Below are 27,700 nucleotides of genomic sequence, written 5' to 3' on the forward strand. Positions count from 1 at the left end.
TCTCATGTGTTTGTCATGTGCTTGGATTCCAGATCGCAGTGGTCATGGGCTCCTGCACCGCAGGAGGAGCTTATATGCCTGTCATGTCCGATGAAAACATCATTGTACGCAAGAAGGGTACAATTTTCTTGGGAGGACCCCCCTTGGTAAGAACATAAGAACGTTGATTGATAGAAATTAAATATATATAACATAAAATACACCATTTTGAATTTTTTTTTGATGTTTAAAAAAATATTGTGATAAAATATGCATAACATAAAACGTACCATTTTAACTGTTGTTCAGTACAGCTTGGTGACATTTAATACATTCATATTGTTGTGCAACCATCACTACCATCCATCTCGAGAACATTTTCATCTTCCCCAACTGAAATTCTCCCTATTTCTGTCACTTCTGCCACCTCGGCACCACCATTCTACTTTCTGTCCTTATGAATTTTACTATTCTAGGTACCTCACATGTAGGTGGAATCATTTAATATCTGTCCTTTTGTGATTGACGTATTTCACTTAGCAAAACATCTTCACAGTTCTGTATTGTAGCAGATGTCAGAGTGTCCTTCATTGTTAAGGCTGGGTAGTGTTCCATTATGTGTATACACTGTATATTGTTTATTCATTCATCCATCAATCGATATTTGGGTTGCTACCACTCTTGGGCTATTATGCATAATGCTGCTATGAACATGGGTGTACAAATCTCTGTTCAAATTCCTGCTTTTATTTATTTTGGATATATACCTGGAACTGAAATTGTTGGATCATATGAAATTCTATGTTTAATTTTTTAAGGAATCACTTCATTCCTTTTTATGGCTGAATAATATTCCACTGTATGGATGTGCTGTGCTTTATCCATTCATCAGTTAATGGACATTTAGGTTGCGTCTGCTTTTGGGTTTTTTTTTTTTTTTTTGAGAGTCTCACACTGTTGCCCAGGCTGGAGTGCAGTGGCATGATCTCAGCTCACTGCAGTCTTTGCCTCCCAGGTTCAAGCGATTCTTCTGCCTCAGCCTCCCAAGTAGCTGGGTTGCAGGTGCCTGCCACCACTCCAAGCTAATTTTTGTATTTTTAGTAGAGATGGGCTTTCACCATGTTGGCCAGGCTGGTCTTGAACTCCTGACCTCAGGTGGTCTGCCTGCCTCAGCCTCCCAAAATTCTGGGATTACAGGTGTGAACCACCGCACCTGGCCGAAGCATCTTTTCATGTGCCTATTGGCCATTTGTATGTCTTCCTTGGAGACATGTCTGTTCAGGTCCTTTGCTCATTTTTAAATTGGGCTAGTTGTCTTTTTATTTAGTTGTAAGAATTCTATATATATTCTGAATACAAGTCCCTTATTAGATTTGCAAATATTTTTGCTCATTCTGTGGGTTGTCATTTTCGCTTTCTTGGTAATGTTTTCCTTTGAAGCATAAAAGTTTTAAATTTTGATCACATCCAGTTGATGTATTTTTTCCTTTGGTTGCTTATGCTTTTGGTGTCATATCCCAGAAGGCTTTGCTCAACCCAAGGTCATGAAGATTTACTCCTCTGTTTTCTTCTGAGAGTTTTATAATTTTAGCTCTTGCATTTGGGTTGATGATCCATTTTGAGTTAGTTTTTGGGTGTGGGATAAAGAAGGGGTCTAGCATTGCTCTGATATGGATATGCAGTTGTTCCAGCATCATTAGTTGAAAGGACTCTCCTTTCCCCATTGAATGGTCTTGGCAGAAAAAAATTTTACTTATTTTTTTCTTTTATCTCAGCTATACTATTGTTTGACTCAAGGTCAATAACGAGTTGATAAGTTGTTAAGAGAAAGCAATAAGTTTCCTACAGTATATTAACTTTTGTGTAAAATGGAGGGAAATATACATTTGTATGCTTGTATGTGCATAAAGAAGTTCGAGAAAAGTTACATAAATACTACTTAAAATGTAGAGGAGAGGAAATAGAGTGGAAAAAGGACCTTTGATTTTTTTTGAGCCTGAGGCTGGGCGCAGTGGCTCGCACCTGTAATAACAGCAGTTTGGGAGGCTGAGGTGGGCAGATCACGTGAGGTCAGGAGTTCGAGACCAGCCTGGCCAACATGGTAAAACTCCATCTCTACTAAAAATACAAAAATTAGCTGGGCATGGTGGTGCGTACCTGTAATCTCAGCTACTCTGGAGGCTGAGGCAGGAGAATTGCTTCAACCTGGGAGGTGGAGATTGCAGGGAGCTGAGATTGCGCTACTGCACTCCAGCCTAGGCAACAGAGCAAGACTCCATCTCAAAAAAAAAGAAAGAAAGAAACAGAAAAGGACAAGTACATGATTCTACTTCTATGAAATATTGAGAATAGACAAATTCATAGGGCCAAAGTAGATTAGTGGTTGCCAGGGACTGGGAGGAGGGTGGAATGGGAGTGCCGCTAATGAGGATGGGGTTTCTTCTGGGAGTGATGAAATTTTCTGAAATTGGGTAGTGGTGATGGTTGCACAACTTTGTGAATATACTAAAAGCCACTGAATTGTATGCTTTAAAATAGTGAATTTTATGGTATGTGAATTCTATCTCAAAAAGTCTGTTGCTTCAAAAATTTGTCCAAGAATCATCTTTGGTTATGGAATACTAATACAAATTCACTAGAAAGAATGTGTTAAATAGAGCTTATCCTTTGGTGTAAAATAAGTATATTTTCCAAGACAGTGTTAACTTTTAATAACTTTTATTGAGGTTCAGGTAGGCCTGAAGGGCTACCATTTCAAATGTAAAAGTCTCAAGGCATTATTTTAAAAGCCTGCAGTGTTATTACTATTATTATTTTAACATATCTCTTGTATGTGATAGCTGTCATTTGTTAATGAGAGGAAAATGCACTCAGAATTTACCTTTGTGTAGTAAAAGGCACAAACTTTCATGGGCCGTTCTTATTTATTTTTTGACTAGAAAATAAGTAAAGATATGATTAAAATTGAAAGCATCTTTTTGGAAATATAGGCAGATCATAATGGTGGAATAACATGAAGGGTTTTAGAGAGAAGATTTTGTCTCAGGGTCAGTAGTTACAATGTCCATTCAGTTAACTTGTACATTATAAAGAAGCCACTTGGCAGCCAGGGAAGCCTGAAGTTCTGCTGGAGAACTGGATCCCATCCAGCAATCCACCTTTGAAAGACCACGTTCAGGGGGAGAAAAAATGCAGCAGCAGCAACAGCCTCATCCGTTAGAGAATTCTAAATTCTGACACGTGTTTTACTGAAAGTTGAGAAAGGGCTTTGAAGGGTTTGCACTTAGTGTGGGGTTTAGTTGCTGTAGCTTTTAGTAGCTTAAAGTGGTTGAAAAAAATGGATAGTAACACAAGTTTCTGAAGGAGCTTTTTGTTCTCCTGTCTTTTGTTTATCTTTTGAACTTGTCATTTAGTCAAATGAGCTGTTTTAATTTTCTCTTTGACTTCTATCATCTTTGCACCTATCACACTATCAAAGAGTTGTGGGTGTTCAATAAATATTAACCGATGACAAATTCTTATTTATTTGGTGGATATTAGTCAGATCTCTGAAAATAAATATAATTTTATCGCTTGTTTATTCCTTTTTGCGACTTTAAATATCCAGACACCTCTTATAATTAGTTATTGTCTGGACTGAATGTTATTTTACACTACATGTTTTGGAAGAAAGAGAATCAAGAATTTAGTTCTGGGGGTGGAATAATTGGAGGTGAAAATTTTAACTAACTCTCTGCAGAAGGATATTTTATTTAAGACAAAGCTTTTGATGTGGTGAGTAATAAGTTGTTTCTATGCTGTATTTTCTTTCATTTCTTTTTTCTTTTTTTTTTTTAGAGCTCCCCTCAAGAAAGACTTTTTCTTTACCTCTATTCTCTCTCTGCTGTATTTTTGATTAATGTTCATTATTCTAATAAAAGCTTTTCTTATTTGGGTTGATGAATTTGTTTCTTTTTCTTCAAAGAAGTAGGAATCAATAAATGATTCCTAAGGGGTTGGATTGGCATTTAGCCTTAAATTATTTTTCCTTGTTTTTCCTGGTAGAATTTCTCAGGCTATAATTAAGTTATTCTTAATTTATTACTGGGGTTTCTTTCTTTTTGGCCACTGCTAGATCTTAGGTTTAGGACAAATTGGAGATTTTTTTCCTACCTCTCTTTGCTATGCTGAGTTTGTGATAGTAAATGGAATTTTTCAGCATGTTCTTGCGTATTCAAAGATGAATAAATCACAGTTCCTGTCATCAAGGAATTCACAGCATAGAGGAGATGACAGACATACATACGCATTACTGAACTACATTCTGACACATGTCATGTTGGAGGTATAAGTGCAATGCCCTTGGACCGTGGATAGGCAGGCAGTCCTCTATTAATATCATGGAGAAGGCCTGGGCAGGTCAGGAAAGCTGCTAGAGCAGGCGACTTGAGGTGGGACTTGAAGGGTAAGTGGGAGTTCATCAGGGAAGTGCGAAGAGATCCCAGTCAGTGGGAGGAACACACACACAGACACAAAGCCTTGACCATGTGTGTCAGGGCAGCATGATGGCGGGAAAGAGGATGCCCTTTCGGGTCCTTTAAGCTGGAAATGAATGGGCTTGAATTAGGCTCCATTGCTTGCTGTGGACTATAGGCAAATTCTTTCTGACTTTGGGTTCAGATTTTTTACCTGTAGAGTAGAGATAATAGTCTCCAGATTTCCTAGGTGCACGGAATGAGAAAGCACAGTGTTCTTTAGTTCTATGGAGGAAAAAGTGTAGGTACAGTCTGGTTAAGCGATGTGCATGTTGAGAAGCGTTTTTATATCTCTGGCGGGCCAGTTTCACTGATGATTTTTATCCTTGTAGGTTAAAGCGGCAACTGGGGAAGAAGTATCTGCTGAGGATCTTGGAGGTGCTGATCTTCATTGCAGGTGAAACAGAAATGGTTGTTTCTTTACAGGATTGAGTGTCATTTTGTTTGTTTGTTTAAAGGAAGTGTTACATATTTGTTTCTGGTGCTAAACTTGCCAGACCAAACCACAGTTTATTTGTTGTTGATCTGCTGGTTTAATGTTCAGTTCTTTGAACTGTAGAGTTACATTTCCAAGCTAGAGCATCAGCCAAGAAGGACTGGAGAGACAGATTTCTTATTTATTTAACAAACATTCATTGAGCACCTGTTACATAGCAGGTATTGTTCTGTTCTGGGTGCCTGAGATAAGAAGGTAGATATAGTCTTTGACCTCAAGGAGCTTATGTTCTAGTCAGGGAGGTGGGCAATTGCAAGAGAATTATGTAAATGTAGCTAATATGTGATAAGGCTTACAAAGGAGAAGAGAGAGAGCAGGTCTACTCTGGGGTGTGCAGGTAAATGTTTAGTAACTGGTTCTTTGGGGAGGAAAAAAGAACCCTATTTGTGGCATTTGCCAATTTCTGTGGTACAGGTGATCTCACCATGGCTGATTTCAAGCTGCCAACATGATGCCTCTGTGGAATCGGACACAGATGCACGTAGTTGGCTCCTGTGAGTCAGGTGTGAGCTGGCTCCATCACATCATTGGTCTGACCATATTAGATGAGAGTTCAGGGTAAGAAGACTCTCTACCTCCTAGAGTCAGGATTAAATGAGATGCAATACATGTGGTTTGCTGGAAACTATACCTGCTTTGGATAAGTTAGCTATAAATGTTGATTGCTGTTATGATTATTTTCCTGTTTGTTTATCATCATAGTTGCTCGATAGAGTTTTTAGACTCTTTTTTTTTTATTTGAGCAATTGGGAAACAATTGAGGGGGAGGTTTTTGTTTTTTTTTTTCCCTCAGTTTTTTACAATTTTTAAAAATGTTCTGTAGAAACAGGAGTCTCACTGTATTGCTCCGGTTAGTTTAAAACTCCTTGCCTCAAGTAATCCTCCTGCCTTGCCCTTCCAAAGTGCTGGGATTACAGGAGTGAACCACTGTGCCTAGCCTAAATATTTAAGCAGTTTGAGTATTTTTAAAAAGTAAAGCTGTAGGCAATATATTAGGTTAAGGGTGTAGATTCTGGAATTTATCTTCTGTTTACCTCCCTTGGGACTTAGACAAACTGCTTACCCTCCCTGAACCTTATTTCCTCATGGATAAAGTGCAAATTGTGACTAGTGCCTGCCTCATAGTACAGCATCTACTACATATGACAGTAATAACTCTATTGCTCTTATCCGTAGTATTCACAATAACCTGTTTAAAATTGTGAGGAAATGATTAGGGGTGATGACTTTTGTTTTTGGAAGGTACCATGAAATTTCTTAGTTACAAGTTGCTCTGTGTTCTCTCTGTACCTCTCTTAAGTCATCCTTAAGAGCTAATTTGACACAAAGACTTACATATACAGTGTCTCATTAAAGGTTTTCCTTTCCTGCTGTTTTGGTAAATACTAGACAGTTTTCATAAGAAAGCATTTTATGTTAAATATTTACTGATTTAGAAACTGTTCCTTCTGCTTCTGTTTGATTTCTGACAGTGTAGTTAGAAGTCAGCATTTATAACTGATATTATGTGTGAAGCATTGAAACGATATGGTCAGTCATAAAATAGTAAAATGTATTAAATTAAAGAAATTGAAAAAGGTCTATCATTTGCAAGGCATCTGTGGGCTATGAAAAGGAATAAACATGGTCTCTGCTCTTACTCAGAAACTCCCAGTACTGAAGCAGAGTGTCATGAAATCACTGAAAGCCTAGCTCTAAGATATGTCTCCCAAGGAATTTGGTGTTTTTTCCTATGCGTGCCATAAAAATTTAGATTGCAGCAGCTTAGTCCTTATTCATAAAATTAACACTTTGGGTTTTTTTTAGGTATGTTTTTCGCCTGACTTTACAGATTTTTAAATACTTTATTAGAAAGTCATAGTTGATCTACATCTGAAATAACAGACCATCGAATTGGGACAGAACTAATAACCAGAGCAAGCCCTTTCTTCATTCACTGCCCTTGATATTGAACAGGAACGTCTGTGGCCCCTGCCACAGAACCATTTTACCAGTTCCGATTTTTACCCATAATCCAAGGGACAGTGTATTCAAGCCTTTTCATTTGTTGCCTGTGGCTACTGTCAGTGTAACTTTGTATGGAGGGGGCTCAGATGTGGCTACTGTCAGTGTAACTTTGTATGGAGGGGGCTCAGATGTGGCTACTGTCAGTGTAACTTTGTATGGAGGGGGCTCAGAGTTCTCTCAGAAATGAGAGACCAGAGTTGGCATCTCCATTAGGAGCTCAGTTATGTACACAGTTTATGCTGTAACCAACTACATCATGAAAGCGTGCCATCTGTGGTAGGCCTTTATCACATGCAATTCTGCTTAAGGTGGAGGGGATAAGTACTTAATAGAAGCCTTCGTCAGCAAGGCCCCTTGATCTAGCAGAGGAAGGGTAAGGTTAGAAAATAGAAGTCATGGGTTTTTTTAATTGTACTTTAGGTTCTGGGGTACATGTGTAGATCATGCAGGATTGTCGCACAGGTACATACATGGCAATGTGGTTTACTGCCTCCATCCCCCTGTCACCTATATCTGGCATCTCTCCCCATTCTTATTCAGCTATTTGTGGTCTTAGGTCAAGGTCCTTCGGCGTACTTCAGCTTTTCATGTTTGTAAAACAAGGAAAATACAGTTTTGCCAGGGTTCTTAAAAGGACATTTATTAAAGATGACAAATGTTTTAAGTGTTTTAGAAGTAAAAGTGCTGTTATCCTTAGATGAGAGAAGATACTTGGGACTTAAAATATTTAATTATTTTCCTCTTCCCGTTCTGATGAGTTTAGTTTCCTTCCTCTGTAGAAAGTCCGGAGTAAGTGACCACTATGCTTTGGATGATCATCATGCCCTTCACTTAACTAGGAAGGTTGTGAGGAATCTAAATTATCAGAAGAAATTGGATGTGAGTACGATATGTTCTTGTGTCTTTTATTTTCCCGAAATGCGTTTTGGCTCACTGCACCTTGAAATCAAGTCTTTAAATGGGTTAACACGATCTGTATGTCTGCAGGTCACCATTGAACCTTCTGAAGAGCCTTTATTTCCTGCTGATGAATTGTATGGGATAGTTGGTACTAACCTCAAGAGGAGCTTTGATGTCCGAGAGGTATGTGAAAGTGGAACTGTGAACTTTTTGACCAGCTGTGAGTCTCTTTGTATGTGTGTCTATTTTCAAAGCTCAAGTTTGTTAAGATACGTTCATGCCTCGAAATGGATGTGGATCTCAGTAAGGAGTGATGTATGCGGCGATGATACCTTTCCATATTGTAGATATCGTTGGTACAGAGTCAATACTGAAAGAGGGGACAGGGGGACCTCAATGACTGGAGAGTTTTCATTGCACAAAAATGTGATTTGGTCACAAGTAAGACTCCATGTCCTGTGCACATTACGAATGATGTAAGGCAACTTAACAATTTTCAGCTATTTCTTTTCATTGTTCTTGTTTTGGGAAATGGATGAAATGTCAGTAAGTTGTTGGAAGAAAAAACATGCCCTTTTACATCAGTATGACATTTGCAGCGATTAGACCTGATTATAGTTGAAAATGTTTCTGTGGTTACACATTGTTAACATAGTGTTCTGTAATTGAGATGGACAACTTTTAGGGTTTAGAGCAAGTAGTCTTTTATTTTGTTCGGTATCCATAGTTGGTAGAGTAGTTTTTAAATGAGGAAATTATCTTTTTTGTTGTCGTTGTTTGGCAGGGTCTTGCTCTGTCTCCCAGGCTGGAGTACAGTGGCACAATCTTGGCTCACTGCAGCCTCCATCTCCTGGGTTCAAGTGATTCTCCTGCCTCAGCCTCTTGCATAGCTGGGATTTTAGGTGTGTGCTACAGGCACCTGGCTAATTTTTGCATTTTTAGTAGTGACGGGGTTTTGCCATATTGGGCAGACTGGTTTGAACTCCTTACCTCAGGTGATCCACCCACCTTGTCCTCTTAAAGTGCTGGGATTACAGGTATGAGCCACCAAGCCCGGCCAGGAAATATCTTAATATCAAATTCTATGCTGGAAATTTTAATATTCTAATTTGCTTTTCCCCCTTGACTATGAAACTATTATATATTTATTGTGAAAAATATAGAAAATACAGAAAAGAAAATAATCAAATTGCTTGTAATGCTACCATCTAGAGAAGGTGGCTGATGTTTTGATATTTTAATGTGTATGTATGCACTTTATATATATGTATATATATTTTATTGTACTTTAGATTCTGGGGTACATGTGCAGATCATGCAGAATTGTTGAATAGGTACATACATGGCAATGTGGTTTGCTGCCTTCATCCCCCTGTCACCTATATCTGGCATTTCTCCCCGTGTTATCCCTCCCCAACCTCCCTACCCACACTGTCCCTCCCTAGTCCCCCACAACAGACCCCAGTGTGTGATGCTTCCCTCCCTGTGTCCATTTGTTCTCATTGTTCAACACCTGCCTGTGAGTGAGAACATGCAGTGTGTGATTTTCTGTTCTTGTGTTAGTTTGCTGAGAATGATGGTTTCCAGATTCATCCATGTCCCTGCAAAGGACACGAACTTATTGTTTTTTATGGCTGCTTAGTATTCCGTGGTATATATGTGCCAAATTTCCTTGTCCAGTCTGTCATTGATGGGTATTTGGTTGGTTCCAGGTCTTTGCTATCGTAAATAGTGCTGCAGTGAACGTACATGTGTATGTGTCTTTATAACAGAATGATTTATAATTCTTTGGATATATACCCAGTAATGGGATTGCTGGGTCAAATGGAATTTCTATTTCTAGGTCCTTGAGGAATCACCACACTGTTTTCCACAATGGTTGAACTAATTTACACTCCCACCAGCAGTGTAAAATTGTTCCTATTTCTCCACATCCTTTCCAGCATCTGTTGTCTCCAGATTTTTTAATGATTGCCATTCTAACTGGCATGAGATGGTATCTTAATGTGGTTTTGATTTGCATTTCTCTAATGACCCGTGATGATGAACATTTTTTCATATGTTTGTTGGCCTCATATACATCTTCTTTTGAAAACTGTCTGTTCATGTCCTTCACCCACTTTTGAATGGATTTGTTTGTTTTTTTCTTGTAAATCTGTTTTAGTTCTTTGTGGATTCTGTTTATTAGCCCTTTGTCAGATGGGTAGATTGCAAAAATTTTTTCCCGTTCTGTAAGTTGCCGGTTCACTCTAATGATTGTTTCTTTTGCTGTACAGAAGCTTTGGAATTTAATTAGATCCCATTTGTCTATTTTGGCTTTTGTTGCCAATGCTTTTGGTATTTTAGTCATGAAGTCCTTGCCTACGCCTATGTCCTGAATGGTTTTGCTTAGGTTTTCTTCTAGGGTTTTTATGGTGTTAGGTCTTATGTTTAAGTCTTTAATCCATCTGGAGTTAATTTTAGTGTGAGGTGTCAGGAAGGGATCCAGTTTCTGTTTTCTGCACATGGCTAGCCAGTTATTCCAACACCATTTATTAAACAGGTAATCCTTTCCCCATTGCTTGTTTTTGTCAGGTTTGTCAAAGATCAGATGATTGTAGATGTGTGGCATTGCCTCTGAGGCCTCTGTTCTGTTCCATTGTTCTATATCTCTGTTTTAGTACCAGTACCAAGCTGTTTTGATTACTGTAGCCTTGTAGTATAGTTTGAAGTCAGGTAGCATGATGCCTCCAGCTTTGTTCTTTTGCTTAGAATTGTCTTGGCTATGTGGGCTCTCTTTTGGTTCCATATGAAGTTTAAGGTGTTTTTTTACAATTCTGTGAAGAGGGTCATAGGTAGCTTGAGGGGGATAGTGTTGAATCTGTAAATTACTTTGGGCAGTGTGGCCACTTTCACCATATCGATTCTTCCTAACCGTGAGCATGGAATGTTTTTCCATCTGTTTATGTTCTCTCTTATTTCCTCGAGCAGTGGTTCGTAGTTCTCCCTGAAGAGGTCCTTCACATCCTTTGTTAGCTGTGTTCCTAGTTATTTTATTCTCTTTGTAGCAATTGTGAATGGGAGTTTGCTCTTGATTTGGTTCTCTGTTAGTCTGTTATTCATGTATGGTAAAGCTTGTGATTTCTGCACATTGATTTTGTATCCTGAGACTTTGCTGAAGTTGCTTATCAGTTTCAGGAGATTTTGGGCTGAGACGATGGTCTAAATATACAATCATGTCATCTGCAAATAGAGACACTTTGACTTCCCCCTTTCCTAATTGAAAACCCTCTATTCCTTTTTCTTGCCTGATTGATTTGGTTAGAACTTCCAATACTGTATTGAATAAGAGTGGTGGGAGAGGGCATCCTTGTCTAGTGCCAGATTTCAATGGGAATGCTCCCAGTTTTTGCCCATTCAGTATGATATTGGCTGTGAGTTTGTTGTAAATAGCTTTTATTATTTTGAGATACGTTCCATCTATACCTAGTTTATTGAGAGTTTTTAGCATAAAGCGCTGTTGAATTTTGTCAAAGACCTTCTCTGCAGCTATTGAGATGATCATGTGGTTTTTGTCTTTGGTTCTGTTTATGTGGTGGATTACGTTTATAGGCTTGTGTACATTGAACCAGCCTTGCATCCCCGGGATGAAGCCTACTTGATTGTGATGGATAAGCTTTTTGATGTGCTGTTGGATTCGATTTGCCAGTATTTTATTGAAGATTTTTGCATCTATGCGCATCATGGATATTAGCCTGAAGTTTTCTTTTCTTGTTGAGTCTCTGCCAGGTTTTGGTTTCAGGATGATGTTGGTCTCATAAAATGATTTAGGAAGGATTCCCTTTTTCTGTATTGTTTGGAATAGTTTCAGAAGGAGTGGTACCAGCTCCTCTTGGTATGTCTGGTAGAATTCGGCTGTGAACCCATCTGGACCTGGGCTTTTTTTTTGGTTGGTAGGCTATTAATTGCTGCCTCAACTTCAGCCCTTGTTATTGGTCTATTCAGGGTTTCAACTTCTTCCTGGTTTAGGCTTAGGAGAGTGTAAGTGTCCAGGAATTTATCCATTTTTTCCAGTTTTACTGGTTTATGTGCATAGAGTTGTTCGTAGTAATCCATGATGGTAGTTTGTATTTCTGTGGAATCGGTGGTGACATCTCCTTTATCGTTTTTTATTGCATCTATTTGATTCTTCTCTCTTTTCTTTTTCATTAATCTGGCTAGGGGCCTATTTTGTTGATCATTTAAAAAACCAGCTCCTGGATTTGTTGATTTTTTGAAGGGTTTTTTTGAGTCTCTGTCTCCTTCAGTTCTGCTCTAATATTAGTCATTTCTTGTCTTCTGCTAGCTTTTTAGTTTTTTTTATCTTGCTCCTCCAGCTCTTTCAATTTTGATGATAGGGTGTCTATTTTAGATCTTTCCTTGCTTCTCGTATGGGCATTTATTGCTATAAATTTTCCTCTAGATACTGCTTTAAATGTGTCCTAGTGATTCTGGTACGTTGTGTATTCATTCTTTTTGGTTTTGAAGAACATCTTTATTTCTGCCTTCATTTCATTGTTTATCCAGTCAACATTCAAGAGCCAGTTGTTCAGTTGCCCTGAAGTTCTGCTGTTCTGAGTTGGTTTCTTAATCCTGAGTTCTAATTTGATTGCACTGTGGTCTGAGAGACTGTTTGTTATGATTTCCATTCTTTTGCATTGCTGAGGAGTGATTTCCTTCCAATTATGTGGTCAATTTTAGAGTAGGTGCGATGTGGTGCTGAGAAGAATGTATATTCTGTGAATTTAGGGTGAAGAGTTCTGTATATGTCTGTTAGGTTTGCTTGGTCCAGATCTGAGTTCAAGTCCTGGATATCCTTAATTTTCTGTTTTGTTGATCTGTTTCATTCATTTTGATACTAGCTGGTTGTTTTGCCATTAGTTGACGCAGTTTCATTGCGTCGATGCTTTTTACCATTTGGCACGTTTTTGCAGTGGCTGGTACTGGTTGTTCCTTTCTGTGTTTAGTGCTTCTTTCAGGAGCTCTTTTAAGGCAGGCTTGGTGGTGACGAAATCTCTGAGCAATTGCTTGTTCGTAAGGGGTTTTATTTCTCCTTCACTTATGAAGCTTAGTTTGGCTTGATATGAAATTCTAGGTTGAAAGTTCTTTTCTTTAAGGGTGTTGAATATTGGCCCCCACTCTCTTCTGGCTTGTAGGGTTTCTGCCGAGAGATCTGCTGTGAGTCTGATGGGCTTCCCTTTGTGGGTAACCCGACTTTTCACTCTGGCTACCCTTAGCATTTTTTCCTTCATTTTAATCCTGGTGAATCTGACGATTATGTGCCTTGGGGTTGCTCTTCTTGAGGAATGTCTCTGTGGTGTTCTCTGTATTTCCTGGACTTGAATGTTGGCCTGCCTTGCTAGATTGGGGAAGTTCTCCTGGATAATATCCTGAAGAGTGTTTTCCAGCTTGAATTCATTATCTCCGTCACATTCAGGTACACCTATCAAACGTAGATTAGGTCTTTTCATATAATCCCATATTTCTTGGAGGCTTTGTTCATTTCTTTTCACTATTTTTTCTCTAATCTTGTCTTCTCATTTTATTTTATTGAGTTTATCTTCAATCTCTGATATTCTTTATTCTGCTTGGTCGATTCGGCTATTGAAACTTGTGCTCTTGTTGTGTTTTTCAGCTCCATCAGGTCATTTATATTCTTCTCTAAGCTGTTTATTCTCATTAGCATTTCATCTAACCTTTTTTCAAGGTTCTTAGTTTCTTTGCATTGGGTTAAAACATGTTTTAGCTCAGAGAAGTTTGCTATTACCCACCTTCTGAAGCCTGTTTCTGTCAGTTCATCAGACTCATTCTCTATCCAGCTTTGTTCCCTCCTGGTGTGGAGTTGTGATCCCTTGGAGGAGGGGAGGCATTCTGGTTTTTGGTGTTTTCATCCTTTTTGCGCTGGTTTCTTCCCACCTTTGTGGATTTACCTACCTGTGGTCTTTGTAGTTGGTGACTTTCGGATGGCGTCTCTGAGTGGATGTCCTTTTTGTTGATGGTGAAGTTATTTCTTTCTATTTTTTAGTTTTCCTTCTAACCGTCAGGCCCCTCGGCTGTGGGCCTGCTGGAGGTCCACTCCAGACCCTGCTTTCCTGGGGATCACCTGCAGGGCTGCAGAACAGTAAGGGTTGCTGCCAGTTTCTTCTTCTGTTATCTTCGTCCCAGGAGGATACCTGCCACATGTCAGCCTGAGCTCTCCTTTATGAGTGTCTCTTTGGATATACAGTGGTCAGGGAGCTGCTTCAGGAGACACTCTGTCCCTTTTAGGAGCTCAGGTGCTGAGCTGGGAGCTCCATTGTTCTGTTTAGAGCTTCTGGGCAGGTACATTTAAGCCTGCTGCAGTGGAACTCATAACCACCTTTTTCCCCAGGTGGTCTGTCCTGGGAAGCTGGGGCTTTATTTATAAGTTCCTGAAGTGCTGCTGCCTTTTTTCAGAGATGCCCTGCCCAGCAAGGAGGTAGCCTAGTCACAGTCTGCCAGCAAAGGCATTACTGAGCTGCTGTGGGCTCTGCCCAGCTGCTGTGTGAACTTCCTGTTAGAACTGCCTCGGTAATGACAGACAGCCTCGAAAATGGTGGATGGCCTCGGTAATGGCAGACTGCCTCTGTAATGGAGGACTGCGTTGGTAGTGGTGGATTCCCTCAGTAATGGTGGACACCCTTTCCCCCACTGAGCTGTACTGTCCCGGGTCCAGCTGCGCTTGCTGTAATACTGTCAATCCAGAGTGTTTCAGATTGCTGTCTGTGGGGGGTGAGACCCACTGAGCCAGATCACCTGGCTGTCTGTTTCAGCCCCCTTTCTTCAGTTGAATGGGCAGCTCTGTATCCCAGGAGTTCCAGGTGCCTGTTGAAATGGCCACCCAGATTTGTTTGAGTTTTTGTGCAGAGACCCACAGCACCAACAGAAACAGCCATGCTAGACCGCTCAAGGGGTCCTCCTGCCAAAACCTCCCAAAGTGCTGGATTACAGGTGTGAGCCACCATGCCCAGCCCCTTTTATGGAAGTCTTAATAGCATATGGAGCTGTGGGACAGTATTGGAATCTGAGTTAGAAAACCTGGGTTCCAGTTCTCATTCTCCCAGTCTGTAGTCCTGGGATTTAATCTCTCTGAATGTTGTTTTCTGCTTCTAGAAATAGGGATAGTATCATCTTATCTGTCTGCTTCCTTTAACCCCTCATTCAACAGCTTAAAACTTTACATTCTTTTCAAAAAAATGTATTAAAGTCATAGCTTTTAAGTTCAGCTAAAGATATATTATTCTATGTATAAATCTAGGAAATTTTTAAGATTTCCCCCTTCTTCCTAAGAAATTTTCAAATATACTGAGATGTTCAAAGAATAATACAATGATCACCTGTATATGAACCTTTTAGAGTCAACAATTGTTAGAATTGTGTGCTATTTGTGTGTGAAATACATTTTCAAGTACAGGCATACCTCAGATACATTGTGGGTTCATTTCCAGACCACTGCAATAAAGTTCATGTCACAATAAAGTGAGTGAGTCATGTGACTGTTGTGGTTTTCCAGAGCATATGGAAGTTATGTTTACAGTATACTGTAGTCTATTAAATGTGCAGGAGCACCTTGCCTTTAAAAAGTACATACCTTAATTTTAAATACCTTATTGGTTTTAAAAACGTTAACAATCATCTGAACCTTCAGTGAATCATCTTTTGCTGCTGGAGGGTCTTGATGTTGATGACAGCCAACTAATCAGGGTGGAGGTTGCTGAAGGTTGAGGTGGCTGTGGCAATTTCTTAAAATAAGACAACGATGAAGTCTGCAATGCTGACTGACTCTTGCTTTTATGAAAGATTTCTCTGTAGCATGCAATACTGTTTGGTAGCATATGATCCAGGGTAGACCTTTCTTTCTTTCTTTTTTTTTTGAGACAGAGTCTCACTCTCACCCAGGCTGGAGTGCAGTGGCATGATCTTGGCTCACTGCAACCTCCACCTCCTGGTTTCAAGCGATTCTCCTGCCTCAGCCTCCCGAGTAGCTGGGACTACAGGTGCGCACTACCATGCTCAGCTAATTTTTTGTTTTTTAGTAGAGATGGGGTTTCACGATGTTCTCCAGGACCTCGTGATCCACCCACCTCCGCCTCCCAAAGTGCTGGGATTACAGGTGTGAGGCATCACACCCGGCCCAGAACTTTCAAAATGAATCAGTCCTCTCAAACCCAACTACATTATTAACTAACTTTATGTAGCATTCTAAATCCTTAGTTGTCATTTCACAGTGTTCATAGCATCTTCACCAGGACTACATTCTTTTTTTTTTAATTGCTTTTTTTTTTTTTTTTTTGTTCTTTCTTTAGTTTATTCAGGAGTATATTCTATCTTAAGAAAATGCTTTTTTGGCTGATTCATAAGAAGCAGCTCCTTATCTGTTCAAGTTTGAACATGAAATTATAGCAGTTCAGTTACATCTTCGGGCTCCATCTACTTCTAACTCTAACTCTAGTTCTCTTACTAATTCCACCACATCTGAAATGACTTCATCCATTGAAATATTGAACCCCTCAAAGTTACCCATGAAGGTTGGAATCAACTTCTTCCAGTATCTTTAATTTAATTAAATATCTTTAATGTTGATATTTTGACCTCCTCGCATGAATTGTGAATGTTCTCAATGGCATCTAGAATGGCGAATCCTTTCCAAAAGATTTTTGATTTACTTTGCCCAGATCTATCATAGGAATACTATCTATGGTGGCTATAGACTTAGGAAATGTATTTCTTTTCTTTTCCCTCTTTTTTCTGTTTTTGAGACAGAGTCTCACTCTGTCGTTCAGGCTGGAGTGCAGTGGTGTGATCTTGGCTCACTGCAACCTCTGCCTCCTGGGGTCAAGCAATTCTCCTGTCTCAGCCTCACAAGTAGCTGGAACTACAGGCCAACACCACCAAACCCAGCTAATTTTTGTATTTTTAGTAGAGACAGGGTTTCACCAAATTGGTCAGGCTGGTCTTGAACTCCTGACCTCAGGTGATCCACCCACCTCGGCCTCCCAAAGTGCTGAGATTCCAGGCATGAGCCACTGTGCCCAGTGTAGGAAATGTATTTCTTAAATAATAAGGCTTAAAAGTCTTAAAAATGACTCCTTGATCCATGGGCTACAGAGTGGATGTTATGATAGCAGTCATGAAAAGAATATACATCTCTTTGTGCATCTCTATTAGAGTCTTGAGTGACCTGGTATATTGTCAATGAGCAGTAATATTTTGAAAGAAATCTTTTTTTCTGAGCAGTAAGTGTCAACAATGGCCTTAAAAATTTATTAAACCATGCCACAAATACATGTGCTGTCATCCAGGGTTTGCTGTTACATTTATAGAGCACAGGCAGAGTAGATTTAGCATAATTCTGCAACTTAAAGTCACCAGCTGCATTAGCCTTTTTTTATTTTTATTTTTCAGATGGAGTCTTGCATTGTCACCCAGCCTCCTAAGTAGCTGAGATTGTAGGTGCCTACCATCGCGCCCAGCTAATTTTTGTATTTTTAGTAGAGGTGAGGTTTCACTATTTTGGTCTGGCTGGTCTTGAACTCCTGACCTTGTGATCTGCCTGCCTGGGCCTCCCAAAGTGCTGGGATTACAGGTGTGAGCTACCACACCCAGCCTGTGTTAGCTTTTAATGAGAGAGTAAGCCTGTCCTCTGAAGCTATGCACTGACTTCTCTCTAGCTACAAAAGTCCACATGGCATCTTGTTCCACCAGAAGGCTGTTTCATCTACACTGAAAATCTGTTGTTTAATGTAGCCACCTTCATCAATGATCTTAGCTAGATCTTCTGGATAACTTGCTGTAGCTTCTATAATACATCAGTATTTGCTGCTTCACCTTATACTTTTGTGATGCAAATAGCTGTTTTATTTTTTAACCCCATGAACCAATCTCTGCTAGCTTTGAATTTTTCTTCTGCAACTTTTTCAACTATTCAAGCCTTAAGGGAATTGAAGAGAGTTAGGACCTTGCTCTAGATTAAAGGGAATGTTGTGGCTGGCTTGATTTTCTATCCAGACTACTCAAACCTTCTCCATATCCTCAACAAGGCTGTTTTTGCTTTCTTAACATTAGGGATTTTTTGTGAAGATAAGTGAATGTATTTTATGTGGCCGGGTGGTGTTAACTGTAAAGCAAATACAATATAGTTTTTGTTTGTTTGTTTGTTTGTTTTGTTTTTGAGATGGAGTTTCACTCTTGTTGCCCAGGCTGGAGTGCAGTGGCGTGATCTCAGCTCACTGCAACCTCTGCCTCCTGGGTTCAAATGATTCTGTTGTCTCAGTCTCCCATGTAGCTGAGATTACAGGCATGCACCACCATGCTTGGCTAATTTTTTGTATTTTTACTAGAGATGGGGTTTCTCCGTGTTGGTCAGGTCGGTCTCGAACTCCCTACCACAGGTGATCCACCCACCTTGGCCTCCCAAAGTGCTGGGATTACAGACGTGAGCCACTGCACCCAGCCTACAATATAGTTTTACATGAAATGGCCCTAGATTGCTGTGTCCTTTGAGCAGCCATATCTCTGTGTGGAAGAATGATATTTGTTAAGTGCTGAGTGCCTGGTAAACGTACAATTTTTAGAGGTATGCAGCACCCAAAACAGATAACTGTTATATTCCATTATATTATTGGATCTTTTAGGAAAAGAACTAAAAAATAATTTAGAATAAACTTTTATCTGATGGTGAAAAAGATGTTGGGAAGCATTCACTCAGTTTTCAGCCCTTGCATCTTACAAAACAATTTTGATTGATGTGGTAAACAGAAAAAGGGAAGTGCAAACTATGTAGAAAAATAGTATGTATCATTTAAAACAGTTTCTGAAATTGAAAATGTGCTTCATGTTTAGAACTCCTTGCAGTAGTCCTGGTATACAATGATAAGCCCCAGGGATAAACTACTTAGTAATTTACACTACTTTATACATATGTGGATGATCCTTCAAGTATACCAGATTCATAATCAATGAGTCTTTATTAAGGGCTTAATAACAGTGATAGCTACACTTTTTAAAAATTTTTATTTGTATTAAAAATTTTTTTTTATTATACTCTAAGTTCTGGGGTACATGTGCAGAACGTGCAGGTTTGTTACACAGGTATACACGTGCCATGGTGGTTTGTTGCACTCATCAACCCATCATCTACATTAGGTATTTCTCCTAATGCTATCCCTCCCCTAGTTCCCCTCCCCCAACAGGTCCTGGTGTGTGATGTTCCCCTCCCTGTGTTCATGTGTTCCCATCGTTCAACTCCCACTTATGAGTGAGAACATGCGGTGTTTGGTTTTCTGTTCTTGTGTTAGTTTGCTGAAAATGGTTTCCAGCTTCATTCTTTAAAAAAAAAAAAAAACTCATCTTTTTTTATGGCTGCATAGTATTCCATGGTGTATACATGCCACATTTTCTTTATCCAGTCTATCATTGATGGGCATTTGGATTGGTTCTAAGTCTTTGCTATTGTGAACAGTGCCACAGTAAATGTATGTGTGATATACCCTTTAATGAGAGCCTGGCAGTATGCTTTAGTTAGCATTTTATTTTATTTTTTTTACCTTTTAATTTCTTTTGTACACTGTTAACTAATAGTGCTGTTTATTCTTTTATTTTATTGTTTCTAATTTATTATTTCTTGCTGGAATGAATAGCACTTTTTATATTTTTTTTACATTTTTTGTTTAGCACTTTTTACATTTTTTTTTTTTTTTAACAGATGAGGAAACTGAAGCTTAGAGAATTTTCTAGTTTCTCAGTGGGAGAGCTAGGAGTCAGAGCTGGCTTTTCATCTCAGCATGATTTTTATATGTTCCTACTTCCTTACAAGTAGATCATATCTTCACAGCTCTGTTCCATCCTTCCAGAAATGTGAAGTGACTTACTCCAGGGTATACCATGGATCCAACCTAGGGTATTCATACCTGATACCTTAGATTGGAGCCTGTGTCTTCTGACTCTGAGCCCTGTCTCTCTACTGGCTTTCTGATTGCATCCCTGAATGTCTGCTGGTGCATTCGAACAGTCTTTGAAGCTCTAAGTCTAGCAATCAGCCCTTGGAGCCTTTCCTGCTTTTCTTGCATACAGCATGGTGCTGTTGCTTTCATAGTCAAGTATAACATCAGAACCCAGAATGACTTCAGGGCATTAATCAGGCATGTCAAATGAAATTCTAGTGAGATTTGCTGTGTAGTGTGAAATTTTGTGAAAGTGACAACTTCACTGTGAATTATTTTCCTGTAAGTAACTTTAATATAAAAATTATTTTGTAATATAATTTCTCAGGGTCATTGTTGTTTTTCCTCTTAGGTCATTGCTAGAATCGTGGATGGAAGCAGATTCACTGAATTCAAAGCCCTTTATGGAGACACATTGGTTACAGGTATAAAGGTGAAGAATTGAAAATAGGAATATTTTCCGCTGCTTTGAAAATCAGGATTCTCTTGTCTCAAGACTTTGATACACTTGGCATGGGCTTTGTCATTGAGAGCACTACAAATGTGTGAGCCAGTTTTCAAAAGGAACTGCTTTATAAAGACAATTTGTGGCTTAATGGCTTCATGGATCCAAATAGTTTAAAATGGTAATAGCTAGATGCTGTGGTGTGGGTCCCTATCTGTGACTTTGTAACATTAGTTGTATAAAAAGGTTCTTATAGTAAAATTAGCAGAAAATACTTGTAGTTATTTTTGTTTTTCTGGATAACTATACTACTTTGAAAATTTTAGCACTGTTTCCTTTATTCTTTAGTGTCCAATTCAACAAGGAAGTTTTATATTGTGTTTAGCTTCCCAGAAGAATATAGAGTTAATTCTCATAGCCTCTGTGTAGGTCTTAAGCTGATTCATGCAAACATTAGATTGAGAATTCAATATATCAGGTCAGGAAAAACAAAATAAGAATGTTTATAAAAGTTAATTTTTTAAATCTAAAGTATTTGTAGGCCTTTGAAGAAAAGTATTTGAGATAGATGCTAGACCTATAATAATCTATTTAAAACAAACGGAAGAACAAATTTTGTGAATTTTACTTGGTCATAAAAAGCTTGAAAATATAGTAATTAGTCAAAGATAATATCAGAGTAGGAGAAAAACTAGCTGCAGAAATCCAAATTGCAAATATACATTGAGGCTTAAGCAGAAACCACAGTGCTTTGTCCTGGTTTGATTTGTGAACAAAAGAAGGGTTCACACTGGGAGTAGAATTTATGTTTTTGTACTTAGGTGTTTAAGTGATTAAAAGCTTTTTGTTTGATATATAGACAGGATTTGTCACCAAATTGTTCAGGATGTAATGGTCATTGTGTAGCAGTTTAAAACAAGTCAAAGCTGTTTCTGCTTTCTCTGAAGATGGATGGGCTGTCTTTGTCATCTGCTTTTATGGAATTGCCCCGTACTTGCTAAAAGCCGTGTGGTACTTTTGTCCTCTAGAATAAACACCTGGTTTCCTTCATCTCTTCTTGACTGTGCTGGAGTTCAAATACGTTTAGGGACAGAGAAGGGGAGTGAGAAGGAGAAGAAGGGAATAAGAGGGTGGTGCAGGTAGAGGTGGTTGATAAGAAGGGTGGGAGGAACGAGAAGGTGGGAGGCATAAAGTGTGAGGAGGTGAGAGGGGAGGACAGAGTTTTCTGGAGCTCAGGTGTCTCTGGAAGTTCCTCAGGGTTTCCTTCTGCTTCACCACTTGCCATGTGTAGCCTCTAGTCGTTTCTTGGACACTGTGCTTTCCCATTGTAACTCAGGTTTGGATCCGGCAGTTGGCGAAGGCCCTCCCTCTGTGGGTGTCCTTAGTATTGTGAGGACATGTGCCCTACTCAGCACATCCTGTCTGTGCCTGGAGATCCCTAAGCGGGGCTTAGTGTGGGTTGAATCTAAGTGGTTAACAGGGTTCCACATTTGCAGGGGTAGCATCTTCCCAGTGAGTGATGTGTTACATTCCCATGTCTTTGTGCAGTGAGATAAGAGAGGCAGGACTAAGAATGGATTGCTGGGCTTTTTGGAAGTTTACCCCTTCTGAATTGCTTCTGTAAGTGGCAGTGCCATTTAGGATGTGCTGCATAGGTTTTTGGCTGGGATTTTAGGACTGAAAGACAAAGAGACATATAGGTAGCCATCAAATCAGTGTTTCATTGTATCACATTAAATTAACATGGTAAATTAGCCAGGCGTAGTGACTACTGGGGCTTTATAGTCTCAGCTGCTTGGGAGGTTAAGTGGGGAGGATCACTTGAGCCCGGAAGGTTGAGCTGCAGTGAACCATGATCTCATCACTGCACCCCAGCCTGGGTGACAGAACAGGACCCTGTCTCATAAATAAATAAAAATACGATGATTTTTTAAAAGTCATAAATCTAGACAAAGTCAGAGTAAAGAAAAAAAAACACATCTTTAAAGATTCAGGCTGGGTGTGGTGGCTCATGCCTATAGTCCCAGCACTTTGGGAGGCCAAAGTGGGAGGAGGATCACTTTAGCCCAGGAGTTCGAGACCAGCTTGGCAACATAACAAAACCCCCTCTCTACAAAAAATGCAAAAACTAGCTGGGCGTGGAGGTGAGTGCCTGTAATCTTCAGCTACTCAGGAAGCTGAGGTGAGAGGGAGGATCACCTGAAGCTCAAGAATTTGAAGCTGCAATGAGCCATGATTGTGTTACTGTATTCCAGCCTAGCAACAGAGTGAGATCCTGTCTTAAAAAAAAAAAAAAAAAAATTTCCATTTTCTGGCTTATCAGTGTGTTGACACTCTCTCTCTTACCTGTTGATTTTTCTTCAATAATTATTTGATATTCAAAAAATGTTTTTCTAATATCCCTAGTGTCTGGTACATAGGGGCACACAGATATATTAAATGAATAAATGGATAATACACTAAAGCTACTCATTTAACCAAATCAATCAAGACAAAAGGATAAATCTAAACGTATCATGACCCCTTCTAGAAGCAAAAGAAACCAGACTCAGGGACCTTAGGAATAAGAAGACTGTGACATGAGCTATTTTATACCATAGACATTTGCATTTTAAACTTGGATCTGAAATTAAAGAATGTATAAATATGCCTCTTCTTGTGAATTAACAGCCCTTGGAAAAACACATAACATAAATCTTCTTTGAATTTTCTTTGAGGATTTGCTCGAATATTTGGATACCCAGTAGGTATCATTGGAAACAACGGAGTTCTCTTTTCTGAATCTGCAAAAAAGGCAAGTACTGTTAAAAATAATTCAAGATTTTCTGTTTAATTTAACATAACATTGGAGGTCAAATATTGAATTTAAATGTATTACATAAAAGCATAAAAATGCTTAATCAGATGCCTCAGCAACCAGAACACTGTGTGTGTGTGTGTGTGTGTGTGTGTGTGTGTGAGGGAGGCATGTGTGTGTGTATATGTGCATGTATGTTAGTATTTGAAACAGTTTTTATGGTGGTTTACATTAACGTGCTGTGATTAAGCGTCTGGAGCACTATTAAAAATGTACTCATTTTGGCCAGGCGTGGTGGCTCACTCCTGTAATCCCAGCACTTTGGGAGGCCGAGGCAAGTGGATCACGAGGTCAAGAGATTGAGACCATCCTGGCCAACCTGGTGAAACCCCGTCTCTACTAAAAATACAAAAAGTAGCTGGGCATGATGGCGCACATCTGTAGTCCCAGCTACTCTGGAGGCTGAGGCAGGAGAATTGCCTGAACCCAGGAGGCGGAGATTGCAGTGAGCCTAGATCACTCCACTGCACTTCAGCCTGGTGACAGAGTAAGACTCTGTCAAAAAAAGAAATACTCATTTAAAAAAAAGTTCTCATAAAATACTTGAGTTATAATTGCTATAGAGGACATGTACATATTCTCAGATGATAGAAAATACTTGTCCTGAAAGTGCTTCATGTCCTGGAGGGACTCAGAGGTCTCATGGTTCAAAGATTCAGGTGGTTCTGAGACATGATCTGTTTATTCTCTTCTATCCCATTATCAGTTTAACTTTATTGTATTTTTGCTTTTTGGAAATGGGAATAGTGGGTCTTTGTTACTGGACCTGTGGCTTTAAAAGAGGGAGTTCTTTTTATTTGTTATTATTTAATCCAATCCTCTAAGACATCAGAAAAAAGAGGGAGTTCTTGAATATCTTTTGGTTTAGTTATTATTTGATTTTATATATTGTCTCAGATTTACCTAAACTTGGATAAATATAATTCATATAAAAATGTTTTTTTAAAAAATTTTAATTCATCAAACTGCTTCAGGAAATAAAGTATTTCCTTAAGAAAAAATGTTTGGTATTGCATTTTCTCTTGGAATAACAGGATAAAAGGTCTCTTTATTGATGCAGGTAACAGGCATTTAAGCTCTTTCATACCCTAATTGAGGAAGAATTTGTCTTTGGTGAAATTTTTTATCAATAAAATTGGTTTTGGTATTCTGTTATTTATTATTACTCCTTCAACTTGATTTTAAAATGAGAACAAGAAATTACAAGTAAAGAAAATAAAAAAAAATCCCTTATAATCCCTTATATACCAGAAATAGCTTTTAGTAACATTTTATTATTTTTTTCTTAATATTTTCTTTTTTTTTTTAAAAAAAAGATATGCTATAAATGGATAGGTTTTGCTTATTTTCATTTAATAGAGCATAGTCAGTATTTCTCAAAATAGTAAATATTCCTGAAATAATGACTCTTAATGAATATATAATATACTTATTTCAATAGAGGAAATGTCAGACTGAGTCCAAACAAACTCTGCCTGATTTTATTTGTCAGCTTGGCACAAATAAACCCCAGAGGAGTTGCGTTTGGCCTCAGCCTGACATTTCATTTGTTGAAATAAGCCCCAAAGGTCTATGTGATTTTCTTATTCTTGTAAACGTAGTCATATTGAAGTTGAGCAATTACTTTGCAATTTTGTACCTGACAAGGCATTTCCAGCAGAGGTTAAAGAGATCTTCAAATAGAATAGAACATAAAGGAAATTGTTTATAAGAGTTTCCTTACTCATGTAATCTTTAGGGAAGGAATAGTTGTATTTTTGTATCATTAAATAATTTCCTAAACTCAAGGTTAGAAGATCTCTATCACTCATCTAATCTAAAATCCCATTTATTTGGGGGATGTCGGCAAGAAAGATATATTTACTATAATCTTGATGCATGAAAGAATTTCAGATGATCATCAAAATGGAAATGTCATCTTTCATATCCCAGGAGGGTTTTTATATTCTGGCTTTTCTCAAGCGGAGAACTAGAGAATTAGCCGGTAGCAGAGTTCAGCAACTCTCATTGGCACCAGTTCTTTCATTTCTGTTACTTAAGTTTCACTTGCTGTTCAGAATGTTAGTGATTGACATCATCCTTGACACAACAGTAGTCTTAACAGCCATGTGCTAGTGATTATACATACAGGTGATTGTGCAAAACAAGTATAGTTCAAACCTACAGTTACATGTCCTATTGATGATGGAGTAGCACTATGTTAGTACTGTTACTCTTAATATAAGGTAAGACTAGCCAAACAAAGGGTATTAGCCGGGGGTGGTAGTACACACCTATAGTCCCAGCTACTTGGGAGGCTGAGGCAGAAGGATTGCTTGAGTCCAGGGGTTTGAGGCTGCAGTGAGTTATGAATGTGCTGCTGCACTCCAGCATGGGCAACAGAATGAGACCTGTTTCTTAGAAAAATAATAATAAAAAGAGAACAATTTTTCAAGTGGGATATTCTTTCTTGTCTTTGGCTGAAGTTGTAGTGTTTGTAGAATGCATGATGATTATAGAGTTAATTCCCTTTTAAAAACATTTTTATGTTATTTGCTTATAGGGTGCTCACTTTATCCAGTTATGCTGCCAAAGAAACATTCCTCTGCTGTTCCTTCAAAATATTACTGGTAAGAAAATAGCTTAATCAGTTTAGTTGTATTGATTCCAGAGCTGTGCCATCAGTGTGCTCATGTATTGGACCGCACACATGTAGACCACTTCCATCAGAGCAGGAAGTTCTACTGGACATGTTCTTTCTGGAGTCCCTTTAAGGGTTAGCACTTTTCTCCATGCATGGTAAATATTCTGAGGAGGTGACTCATATTTTCTTTCCCCCAAGTAGCTTGGCCTACAGGCATGTGCCACCATGCCTGGCTAATTTTTGTATTTTTGTAGAGACGTAGTTTCAATCAGACCATGTTGCCCAGGCTGGTCTCAAATTCCTGAGCTCAAGCTATCTGCCCGCTTCGGCCTCCCAAAGTGGTAGGATTACAGGCGTGAGCCACCGCCCCTGGCGGATTATCCTTATTTTCTAAGTGAAGCCATTTCTGAGTCATGTACATCATCAGCATTCACATGGCTGCCCTTTACTCCTGTGTGTGCACATCATACGCCCAGAAAGCATCAGGAGCACGATCTGATCACCGCAGAGAGCACTATGATTTTCCCAGGACTCTGTTCCTCCTCGAGATTTCAAGCACGTGCTACAGTCTTCCCTTTTATTGTACAGTTAATTCTACTTGAAGCAACAGCGTTTTAAAATGTATATGTACTACCCTGAACCAAAGTCTGAGGATTTGAGTTTTGGCCCCAAAGAATGGTATGACTAAAGTGAAGTATGTCACCTCTCTGGACTTCATACTCCAGAGATGACCTTAACATGGTGGATAAGTTGATATTTAAGGTCTGTTATGGTTGAAGAGGTTCTCTTTCATAGAATTCTCGGGTTCTCTGGTATCCTTCATTGTATGTTGCAGAGTGTCTGACATATACAAGGCACTCAGATATGTTGGTTAGCAGAAAACTACCTCCCCCATCCCAGGCTACCTTAGCTTCAAAGGGAGGAGAGACTCTTAGTAGTTGTTGGGATCAGGCAGGCCTCTATGGGAAGGAAGAGTAGGCTCTTGACAGTCAACAGGGCTTGAAATAGTACTGGTATTAAAGCATCTTCATCCTGTGAGCTACTTAGGTTCATGATATTTGGTTAGATGAGTGTTGAGAGGAGTTATATCCAAATGGCAGTCGAAGGGAGTCCTGTGTGGCAACCCATGTAAAAGGGCAGATAGAAAGGGTTCTGTGGCCTAACTATGCCCGAGTTCTTGTTTCTAATCATGATTCCTGGATTATTAACTACCAGGCATTAAAATTCTGTGGTTTGAAGATCCCTATATTTTTGTTTTGTTTTGGACCTCTAGGGTCAGAGAGCAGAGGTTGAGTTTATTTTTTCAGCATTGCATTTGAGGTTCCTGTGGGATATTCACCTGGAGGCATTATAAGCAGGTGAATAAGTCTCAGCACAGGAGAGGTGTTATTAGAGATGAAAATGTACATCCTCAGAATATGGAGGTGGCTGTAAAGCTGTGGGAAGAGATAAGAACATCCCTGAGAGAAGAGAAGAAGGTTCAATGACGGTCTTCACGTATCGCTGATTTATTCCTTTTTTTTCAAGAGTAAAGGAAGACGGGGAGCATGATTATGCAGTTTTCTTAGGAAGGAAAAGGATTTGAGAAAGCCAAATGAGATGCTTCATTCTTCTTTTTGAAGGCAGGATCCCCTCCAGAGAATAGAGGGGTGGTGGGTCAGGTTGGGGTGGGTGAGAGCTTGAAGACAGCTGTTACTTGGGGTAGGTATGGTGGGAATGTTACAGGAAGTCAAGGCTGGGGAGATGAGCTTTTCTGAGGGCCTGGCTGAGTAGGGTAGCTTCAGGAAGCAGATGGTGCTGAGTAAAGGGCTGTGCTGCCATTCCTGTGGTGACCGCAGGAGGCACATGTGCTCTGGAGGAACTGTTTGGGTTAAATTGGATGGCCAGATACTGGAGTTTGG

At 39.2% G+C, this 27,700-nt stretch overlaps 1 protein-coding gene across 1 annotated transcript in view; it reads left to right on the top strand.

Moving 5' to 3' along the window:
* The window catches only part of MCCC2 (methylcrotonyl-CoA carboxylase subunit 2), a 66,694-nt gene that overhangs the window by 29,101 nt on the left and 9,893 nt on the right, over nucleotides 1–27,700 (top strand). Inside the window, exons 7-13 of the mRNA XM_064376038.1 lie at nucleotides 33–146; nucleotides 4,826–4,890; nucleotides 7,776–7,875; nucleotides 7,984–8,079; nucleotides 20,227–20,299; nucleotides 23,037–23,113; nucleotides 25,719–25,785. Of these exons, the coding sequence (XP_064232108.1) occupies nucleotides 33–146; nucleotides 4,826–4,890; nucleotides 7,776–7,875; nucleotides 7,984–8,079; nucleotides 20,227–20,299; nucleotides 23,037–23,113; nucleotides 25,719–25,785 (592 nt within the window). The remainder of the gene's footprint in view (nucleotides 1–32; nucleotides 147–4,825; nucleotides 4,891–7,775; nucleotides 7,876–7,983; nucleotides 8,080–20,226; nucleotides 20,300–23,036; nucleotides 23,114–25,718; nucleotides 25,786–27,700) is intronic.

This window comes from Aotus nancymaae, unplaced genomic scaffold, assembly GCF_030222135.1.
Source record: "Aotus nancymaae isolate 86718 unplaced genomic scaffold, 86718_ANA_hifiasm-v0.15.2.pri h1tg000014l, whole genome shotgun sequence".
In the NCBI taxonomy this organism is placed as follows: domain Eukaryota; kingdom Metazoa; phylum Chordata; class Mammalia; order Primates; family Aotidae; genus Aotus; species Aotus nancymaae.